We start from the raw sequence: 10621 nt of genomic DNA on the forward strand, positions 1-10621 counted from the left end.
CCCACACGTACACGCAGATACAGACATGTGTGAACGTATCTCATGAATTCAGAGGTTGCCCACCTACCGCTATTGGGAGACATGATATCTCTCAAGGCGTTTAAACAGACCGGGGCTGTTGCTGACAGGCAGAGTTAGGGCGAGTGGCACCTGAGGGGAGGACGGGGGGTCTGGTTTCGGAGACCGGGCCAGACCCCAGCAGTCCTCTGCGGCTGGAACACTGACGTAGCGGCTGGACTGGGCATTCCTCTTTTTAGTTTCTGGAAAAAGTCAACTTTAAAAGAGCTTTTACTATTTTTTATAAGTTTAAAAGATGAGGATTACTGTTATTTTTCTCATAACGCATTTACGATTATCGTAGCAACAGACGTGTACAGGAACATCTCATCTCGTTGCACTGTGTAGATGCCTCATTTTTTACCCGCGGAAGGTTCGTGGCGGCCTGGCGTGGACACGCCTGTCGGCACGGTGCTCCAGTAGCCTTCGCTAGCTGCGTGTCTCTGTCCCGTGTGGGTGATTCTGTCGTATGTCACACTTTTCCCTTATTATATGTGTCACGGTGACCTGCGGTCGGTGACAACGACTCTCTGAAAGCTCACGTGATGGTGACCATTTCATAACAGTCAAGTATGTGTGCCGTCTTTGTAGATGTAATGCTTGCTTGTGCACTGTGGACTACAGGACAGTGTAAATATAGCTTTAAAAAAACACGTATTTATTCTAGAGAGAGAGCGTGAGAGTGGGGGGAGGGGCAGACGCAGAGAAGCAGACGCCCCGCTGAGCGTGGAGCCCGACGCAGGGCTCCATCTCACGACCCTGAGGTCATGACCTGAGCCAAAATCAAGAGTCAGATGCTCGATTGACTGAGCCACCCCGGCGCCCCTAAATATAACTTTATATGCACTGGGAAGCCCAAAACTTCACTTGACTTGCTTTACGGTGATGCGTGCTTTATCGCGGCGTTCTGGAAGCAGACCTGTAGTATCCCCGAGGGGTGCTCGTACATTTTACGCCACATTAATAATGATCTCTACAGTAGTTACAGAGAGACGTAGATAATAATCATAATAGGCTTATTAGGGGAATTTCTGGATGCCTGAGCCATCAGAAAACAGTGTGTCCCTCACGTGAAGCAGTGGTCCACGGAAGCTCCGTTCAGCCAGCGTGTGAACATTGTGAATTTCTGGGTCTGTTTTAGGGGTCAGTGCGGCTTCAGCCCCGTGTTTCCTGTCCTCTGTCCCCGTGCTTGGCTGCAAATTTGGGGGATGAGCCTGAGTCGTACAGCACCCTCAACCCAAGGGAAGAGGATATTCCGTTCGCTTTTCTTACACAGATGTGGTTTTGAGTAGCCGGGGCAAATGGGATTTTCTGGCTACCTAAATGGCTTTTTTTCTGCAAGCCAACCCTCCCAGCCCCCGTCACTAACACTCCCTTTCTGAGGGTTGAGGAGGGTACGTGTTACTTCATGCACTTGTCAGGTGTTCCTGGCCTTCTGCTCCCCCGAACGTTTTGGACAGTGTAATTGCAAAATCACTCCAAAGTCTGGGACACATTTAGCCAACACTGGACGCGTGTTTCGGGACAGAGTGAGTGCAGCAGGCCCCATAAACCTCCACGTAGGAGATAGAGTTTCCGAGATGCTGTTTCTGTGCTATCTGACGCAGCTCAGAGACGAGGAACACAATTGTATCTTTGATCTCATAACACAGTTTCAAGCCGCTCTGCGGATTCAGCTGTGGGAGATCGATGGGTTATTAACGCCCCAGGCGGGAGATGCCCGTGCTCCTCTGCTGCTCTTCAGATAAAAGGAGCAGAAGGGGGCCCGCGGTGGTCTCGCTGCCCCGCAACCTGCCCGGCCTGGGGGGCCGGACTCACACACTTGCAGCAACACAACCACAGTTCCCCTCCCTGGAATCACCCAGGACTAGAGGCCAGGGGAAGGCATCACTGTCTTACCCTGATGCTCGCATGAGCTGAGGGTCCCGAGGAGTGGGTAGTACCGCCGAAAACTTCTCTTTCCTCCTTCGCGGAGGGTGGGGGAGGGACGGAGGTGAAGAGCTAGGATCTGTGCCTTAGAAGGAATCTGTGGTTGAAAAACGAAGGGACTTGTATTCGTTTGCTGTGACTGCTGAAACCAATCACCACAAACTTAGCTTAAAACGTAAATGTCGGGGCGCCTGGGGGGGCTCAGTCGATTGAGGATCAGACTCTTGGTTTCGGCTCAGGTCGTGATCGCAGGCTTGTGAGATCAAGCCCGGTGTTGGGCTCCACGCTCAGTGCAGAGTCAGCTTAGATTCTCTCTCTGCACCCCACCCCCACATGCTCTCTCTCTCTTTTCTAAAAAATAAATAAATCTTTTTTAAAAAACCCAGCATAAATGCATTATGTCGCCATTCTGGAGGTCCGATGTCCAACACAGGCTAACATTGTGGGCTGCCTTCCTATCCGGAAGCTCTGCAAGGATCTGCTTCCTTGCTCGCTGGGCTGTTGGCATGATTCTGTTCCTTGCAACTGTAGGACTGAGCGCCTGTGTTCTTGCCGGCGGTCAGCTGAGGGCCGCTGGCAGCTTCTTGAGGCCACCGCATTGCTGAGCTCCTGGCATCCTCCCTCCGTCTTCAAGGCACCTCTCGCTGGCTGCTCTCCTGCCTTCCTCTTCCATCTCTGAGGGCTCGGTGGGATGACCCAGCATTACCCCTCCATTCACAGTCCTTACCCTGGTCCCTCCTGCAGAGTCTCCTTTGCCGTATCTGGTCACACACCCACAGGCTTCGAGGATTTGGGTGTGGACGTCTTGGGTGGGGGCATCATGCTGCCACCACGGATGGGTCCAGTCCGACAGGTTACTGCAAGAGCTCAGAGTCCAGTGGGAGGGCGTGCGCTGGCCCAAGCCAGAGAGGATGAGAACACCCGTGCGCTGTGTGCACAGCCCTCAGGGAACATGGGAGCGTGGGGTTGGGCTAAGCATCCCCCTTCCCGCCCCTTCCTCCCTCTGCTGCGCGCTCAGTGCCTCTCCCAGAAGAAAGCGCAAAGCACGGAGAATTACTCACGTACGAGATTACAGAGTTGTCATGACATCTGGCCTCCAGCCGCCCATGCTGAGAATCCTCTGAGAGGGAGGTCGAGGCCGAGGAAGGCGCTGGCAGAGAGGGCGTGGGGTTTTGCTAGAATGTGTAGCTCTCCAGTAACTTTGTGTTTTGATAGCTGGAGCTCCACATGAAAGAGAAGAGAGAGGACATCCAGATCCACTGGTCCTTCATCAGCGCTCCGGAAACGGCCATTACCGTGCAGCCCAAGGCAGTGGTGGAGGTCAGTTGTGTGTGCCCCCAGTGTGAGAACGCAGGTGCGTCGTGACCCCCTGATCTGGGGAATAGAGGCTCAGCCCAGCACCTCTCTGATGTGAGTAGGCTTCTCCCCTCTCCCGGAGCATGGGGCCGCCCTGACGGGGCAGGAGGGATCTAACGCTGGGCCCTCCACCCACCGGGGAGCTTTAGGAAAGCCTGGGCCTGCCCGCAGCCGCCCCTATTGCAGGAATTGTTTCTAGCACTCCTGTGCCACCGACGCTGAGAACCATTGACGTCATGTCGCCGTGGGGTTCCTGAACGGGCTGTCATGCCCGATCATTTATCCCTCTCTCCTTCCCTGAGGCGGTCCCCTTCTAGCTCAGGCTGTGGCCCCGGGCCGGCTCCCAGGGGCCGGTGTCTCCCCACCCTGCCCCGTTTTTGTGCAGGTGCATCTAAAATCAAAACGCGATCCCTGTGCTTCCCACGGTCTTCGGTGTTGGAAGAAATGAGTTTGGAAGCAGGGAGTGGGCGTACGATGTCACCCTGCGGTCACTTCCAGTGGCTGGAGAGATCACGCAAAATCACGTGTGCCAGAGGCTCGGGTGATCCGTGATTCCTTTGCAGGGGTGTTTATGACGGTCATTCGCAGTCTTGCTCTGTTTCCGACTTTTGTTCAACCACGAAGAGATCCCCAACAGCAAAACGTGCGACTGTGAGCCTTCATCCACACATATTCTTACCTTTCATGCCTTGGTATAAATGCGTGCAGTTTTTTGTTGTTTTTAAGACAAATATGTTTGAATTGTAACTCTTCTAACCGGCACACATGAGAACTGTCACTTTTCCTGGCCGTTGGGTCATCCCAGAGCCTCCGACTGTTTCCCGGGAGGCCCGGTTCCCCTCCTGTTTCCCCTTCCTTCCCACGTTCGCATCTCCCAGCCCACAAAGGTGTGGTCGTCCGGCCGCTGTCCCAGCCCCATGGGCTGAAGTGCACCTGCCTTTGCATCCACGCACCCTGCTGAGGGGGCTGACCCCTGTGTCCCTGAGTCCTTGAGTTAACCCTTCCTCTGTGTGGTGGGTGATCAGCTTGGTAGGTGAGTGCCCTGGCTCCTGCTAGGACTCACTTTTAGCTTTTGTCCCCCAACTTTGTAAATTTACATGTACTTTTTGAAAATATAAAATATTCACATGGTTCAAAAGTCAAAATTGCCTGAAACCTTCTACTCAGATGTCCAGTCTTCACCCTGTCCCCCCCACCCCATCCACCCCCACACTGTAACTTTGTTCATTATTTAGTTCGTGTTTCTCTGTCCCGGGTTTCTTTCTGCAAAAAACGAGCTTGTTCGCCCGTTCTTACCCAAGCAGTGCCATGCTGTGTCTGCTGTTCGCACCTTTCCCCCCAGCGTCCCGTGGGCTTCTCCGACCATCACGTGCTCCTCGCGTGAATGAGAAGTGAGACTTTCCAAGTGTAGTGTGAAGCCAGTTCCCTGGGAGCTGGTCCTGTGTGTGCAGGACCCGAGCCTCCGAGCCCCCCCGGTGGACGTGACAGCATGGGGATGGGGGTGGCCTGAGCCGGCTGCACATCGGGGGAGGAACTCGGACATCTGAGCACCCCAACATTCACCTTTACTCTTGTGTTTCCTCCTCTGTAAAGGGACAGGAAATCGTGGGGGTTAAAAAAAGACTTGAGTATGTAAACAAAATGAGGTCCATCCACATGATGGAAGATTTTTTCAGCCATAAAAAAAAACAATGAGGCTCTGACACTTTCTACAGCACGAAGGAACCCTGGGAAGGTCACGCCGTGTGAGAGAAGCCCGACAAAAGCACGTGTTGTGGGAGCCCCTTGCTGGGAGATCTCCCCAGCAGGCAGGTCATGCAGGTGGCAGGCGGATCGGGGGCAGGCAGGGGCTGTTGGTGGGGACGGGTGGGGAGGGCAGGGGTGAGTGCGCGTGGTGAGAGATCGGGTAAGCGAGAACATCGCGAGGTTAGCCGTACACACTGAATGTACTGAGTGCTATTGAAGTGCCTTCTTTGAAATGGTTAATTTTATGTGATGTGAATTTCACCTCCGTTAAAAAGGGAAAGATAGGGATATCGAGGACCTATTAAAGAGAAAGACGACAGCGTGGTGGTTTTAAGTGAAGACCCTGGAGCCTTAACGCCTGGGTTTGACTCTCGGCTCTGCCATTCGTGAGCTGTGTGACCCTACATGTGTTCATTAACGTCTCTGTGCGCTGGTTTCCTCATCGGTAAAATGGGGATAATGATATTCAAGGTGGTTGTGAAGATTATATCAGTTAATACATATAAGTGCATAGACTTGGCCTGACATATCCTGAGAATGATAGTGATGGAAGCATTAGCTGTTTGGATAAATTAGAGTTTCTAGCAGAGAGTAGATGCTTAGGGATGGGCAGAGTGGGACTAAGTTTGCAGTAAGAGGGCCTGGCCAGCCGGCCCTCCACGGGCCAATCTCCGAAATCACTCCGGCCCTGCAAGGCGGGAGGTGTTTCATGGCTCTGTGGTCCTGGTGGGAGTCCCTGCGTGCAGATGTCCTGTCCCCTGAGCAGGGAGGGGGTGGCTGGAGCCCCGCAGGGAGGGGTCTACACCAGAATGTGGGCCGTTCCTCCGTGTGACCCACCACAATTGATGTATCTGTTTAGCTGTGGGTGGATTCTTAGGTGGTTTCCAGTTTGGGGCTTTATGAATAGTGGTGCTGTGAACACTCTAGAACACAGGAACGCATTTCAGTTGGGGATTAATTATTATAACTTGATGGAGTTGACACCTGGTAATAGAAATCAACCATGCTTTGTTTCTCTCCAAGCTCAGCTTTCTTATCGGGCCCTTTTATCTACTTGACGCTTTCTAATTACCCCGTGCCATGCAAGAAAGAAAAAAACCACATCTGTCTGAAAGGGTCTGCACAGAAAAAGCAACATCTTTGTATATTGTACGAGCCTTGATTGTTTCCATTTTAAATATAGGGAGCAGGAATTTCTTCTGAGATCAGTAAGGAGGACCCTGTCTGCCAGATGAGAACGAGTAGGTCACCTGTCCAGATCTGATGTCCCGGAGCCTGGGCAGCCCCCCGTGTGCTTGGTCCCAGGGATGCAGCGAGGACGGCTGTCGCCTGCCCTCCAGCTGCATGGTGCACAGTTCGGAAGTGGTTTGGTGACTTCCCCGTCTTTTGGCAGGACCGGGTGGTGGAGACCAATGCCGTGTCTGAAACTCTCAAGGACATCTTGAAGTGCCTGGTCAGGGCTGCCTCCCCATCAGTAGTTCTGAGCACCAAGCCTGTGGATGTGAGGGAAGTTCAGGTAAGCCATGGAGCGTGGCGCTTCATGACCCACTGGGGATCCTGGTCCCCCTCCTGGAGAATCCGCATGTGTTTCGAATGTCCCCCTGCCCCATGGTGAGCGAGAATGCCTCACTGCTTGCTGGGCGATCGTGGCGGTGTCAGGGACGCGCTGCAAGTCCAGGGCACAGGGTTCCAGAGCCCCATGGGATGGGAGGAAGAGGAGTCTGGGCTGCTCTGCATGGCCCTGCCCTAATTAGCCCTGACCCTCTGCCTTTCTGGAGCCAAAACTTGATTTTCATTGTCCACTGAGGGCGTGTGGCCTGGGATCTCATCCTTCCAGGACTGAGGTATCTGGGAAACCCAATTAGCAATGAGAATGTGCCCCCGAAGCAAGGGGGCTTTTTATATACATGTAAAATATCCAATTATATAATAGTTTCCAGAGTTGCATGAGCCAATTATATATTTATATATAAAAATGTATATTTGTTCATATACACAAAAATCTATTATAAGGAATTGGCTCATGTGATTACGGAGGCTGACAAATCCTGGATCTGCAGGGTGAGTCAGCAAGCTGGAGGCCCAGGAGAGCGGGCGGTGGAGTTCCGGCCTGAAGGCCAGCAGGCTTGNTCCCCCCAGCGTCCCGTGGGCTTCTCCGACCATCACGTGCTCCACACGTGAATGAGAAGTGAGACTTTCCAAGTGTAGCGTGAAGCCAGTCCCCTGGGAGCTGGTCCTGTGTGTGCAGGACCCGAGCCTCCGAGCCCCCCCGGTGGACGTGACAGCATGGGGATGGGGGTGGCCTGAGCCGGCTGCACATCGGGGGAGGAACTCGGACATCTGAGCACCCCAACATTCATCTTTACTCTTGTGTTTCCTCCTCTGTAAAGGGACAGGAAATCGTGGGGGTTAAAAAAAGACTTGAGTATGTAAACAAAATGAGGTCCATCCACATGATGGAAGATTTTTTCAGCCATAAAAAAAAACAATGAGGCTCTGACACTTTCTACAGCACGAAGGAACCCTGGGAAGGTCACGCCGTGTGAGAGAAGCCCGACAAAAGCACGTGTTGTGGGAGCCCCTTGCTGGGAGATCTCCCCAGCAGGCAGGTCATGCAGGTGGCAGGCGGATCGGGGGCAGGCAGGGGCTGTTGGTGGGGACGGGTGGGGAGGGCAGGGGTGAGTGCGCNCAATGAGGCTCTGACACTTTCTACAGCACGAAGGAACCCTGGGAAGGTCACGCCGTGTGAGAGAAGCCCGACAAAAGCACGTGTTGTGGGAGCCCCTTGCTGGGAGATCTCCCCAGCAGGCAGGTCATGCAGGTGGCAGGCGGATCGGGGGCAGGCAGGGGCTGTTGGTGGGGACGGGTGGGGAGGGCAGGGGTGAGTGCGCGTGGTGAGAGATCGGGTAAGCGAGAACATCGCGAGGTTAGCCGTACACACTGNGGTGGTGGGAGATTGGGTAAGCGAGAACATCACGAGGTTAGCCGTACACACTGAACGTACTGAGTGCTATTGAAGTGCCTTCTTTGAAATGGTTAATTTTATGTGATGTGAATTTCACCTCCGTTAAAAAGGGAAAGATAGGGATATCGAGGACCTATTAAAGAGAAAGACGACAGCGTGGTGGTTTTAAGTGAAGACCCTGGAGCCTTAACGCCTGGGTTTGACTCTCGGCTCTGCCATTCGTGAGCTGTGTGACCCTACATGTGTTCATTAACGTCTCTGTGCGCTGGTTTCCTCATCGGTAAAATGGGGATAATGATATTCAAGGTGGTTGTGAAGATTAAATCAGTTAATACATATAAGTGCATAGACTTGGCCTGACATATCCTGAGAATGATAGTGATGGAAGCATTAGCTGTTTGGATAAATTAGAGTTTCTAGCAGAGAGTAGATGCTTAGGGATGGGCAGAGTGGGACTAAGTTTGCAGTAAGAGGGCCTGGCCAGCCGGCCCTCCACGGGCCAATCTCCGAAATCACTCCGGCCCTGCAAGGCGGGAGGTGTTTCATGGCTCTGTGGTCCTGGTGGGAGTCCCTGTGTGCAGATGTCCTGTCCCCTGAGCAGGGAGGGGGTGGCTGGAGCCCCGCAGGGAGGGGTCTACACCAGAATGTGGGCCGTTCCTCCGTGTGACCCACCACAATTGATGTATCTGTTTAGCTGTGGGTGGATTCTTAGGTGGTTTCCAGTTTGGGGCTTTATGAATAGTGGTGCTGTGAACACTCTAGAACACAGGAACGCATTTCAGTTGGGGATTAATTATTATAACTTGATGGAGTTGACACCTGGTAATAGAAATCAACCATGCTTTGTTTCTCTCCAAGCTCAGCTTTCTTATCGGGCCCTTTTATCTACTTGACGCTTTCTAATTACCCCGTGCCATGCAAGAAAGAAAAAAACCACATCTGTCTGAAAGGGTCTGCACAGAAAAAGCAACATCTTTGTATATTGTACGAGCCTTGATTGTTTCCATTTTAAATATAGGGAGCAGGAATTTCTTCTGAGATCAGTAAGGAGGACCCTGTCTGCCAGATGAGAACGAGTAGGTCACCTGTCCAGATCTGATGTCCCGGAGCCTGGGCAGCCCCCCGTGTGCTTGGTCCCAGGGATGCAGCGAGGACGGCTGTCGCCTGCCCTCCAGCCGCATGGTGCACAGTTCGCAAGTGGTTTGGTGACTTCCCCATCTTTTGGCAGGACCGGGTGGTGGAGACCAATGCCGTGTCTGAAACTCTCAAGGACATCTTGAAGTGCCTGGTCAGGGCTGCCTCCCCATCAGTAGTTCTGAGCACCAAGCCTGTGGATGTGAGGGAAGTTCAGGTAAGCCATGGAGCGTGGCGCTTCATGACCCACTGGGGATCCTGGTCCCCCTCCTGGAGAATCCGCATGTGTTTCGAATGTCCCCCTGCCCCATGGTGAGCGAGAATGCCTCACTGCTTGCTGGGCGATCGTGGCGGTGTCAGGGACGCGCTGCAAGTCCAGGGCACAGGGTTCCAGAGCCCCATGGGATGGGAGGAAGAGGAGTCTGGGCTGCTCTGCATGGCCCTGCCCTAATTAGCCCTGACCCTCTGCCTTTCTGGAGCCAAAACTTGATTTTCATTGTCCACTGAGGGCGTGTGGCCTGGGATCTCATCCTTCCAGGACTGAGGTATCTGGGAAACCCAATTAGCAATGAGAATGTGCCCCCGAAGCAAGGGGGCTTTTTATATACATGTAAAATATCCAATTATATAATAGTTTCCAGAGTTGCATGAGCCAATTATATATTTATATATAAAAATGTATATTTGTTCATATACACAAAAATCTATTATAAGGAATTGGCTCATGTGATTACGGAGGCTGACAAATCCTGGATCTGCAGGGTGAGTCAGCAAGCTGGAGGCCCAGGAGAGCGGGCGGTGGAGTTCCGGCCTGAAGGCCAGCAGGCTTGAGAGCCATGGAGAGCTGGTGTCTCCATTCAAGTCTCAAGGCAGGAAAACACTGATATCCCAGCGCGAAGGCAGTCAGGCTTGAGGAAGCCCCTCTTTTTCCAGGGAGATCAGCCTCTGTTCTAGCAGATCTTCAACTGATTGGATGAGGCCCACCCACATTAGGGAGGGCAATCTCTTTCACTGGGTTTTGATTTAAATGTTAATCTCATGCAAAAATAGCCTCACAGAAACACCCAGACCAACACTGGAACAAATACCTGTATGACCCCATGTATTGTCCTATCGACACATCCGATTAACCATCACACATAGACAATGTGATTGCCCGGGTCACAATGCTCACGGACTTGGATCCTAAGGACGTTTGCAAGTACTTCTTGCAGCTCACAGTTGGCAAGGTCCTGGTTCATAGTAGTGTTTTCTAAATGGTGACCTTGAGATGTTGGTAAGCTTTCCCCCAAGAAAACATCTGAGGTCAGATCAGTACCCAGGATCCCTTCCTGGAAGGCTCTGTTTGCATAGAGACCTGTGATGTCTCTGAGAAGCCTTTCCATGATTCCTAGACCTTGTACTTAAGGGACCCCCTCCTTTTTTTTTTTTTTT

At 52.6% G+C, this 10621-nt stretch overlaps 1 protein-coding gene across 1 annotated transcript in view; it reads left to right on the forward strand.

Annotated features, from left to right (window-relative positions):
* The window catches only part of C2CD2 (C2 calcium dependent domain containing 2), a gene marked incomplete at its 5' end in the record, with an annotated part of 56567 nt that overhangs the window by 19989 nt on the left and 25957 nt on the right, over positions 1-10621 (forward strand). The window contains 2 exons of the mRNA XM_034653758.1: positions 3202-3306; positions 6482-6604. Coding sequence (XP_034509649.1) covers positions 3202-3306; positions 6482-6604 — 228 coding nt within the window. The remainder of the gene's footprint in view (positions 1-3201; positions 3307-6481; positions 6605-10621) is intronic.

This window comes from Ailuropoda melanoleuca, chromosome 1 (genome assembly GCF_002007445.2).
Source record: "Ailuropoda melanoleuca isolate Jingjing chromosome 1, ASM200744v2, whole genome shotgun sequence".
In the NCBI taxonomy this organism is placed as follows: domain Eukaryota; kingdom Metazoa; phylum Chordata; class Mammalia; order Carnivora; family Ursidae; genus Ailuropoda; species Ailuropoda melanoleuca.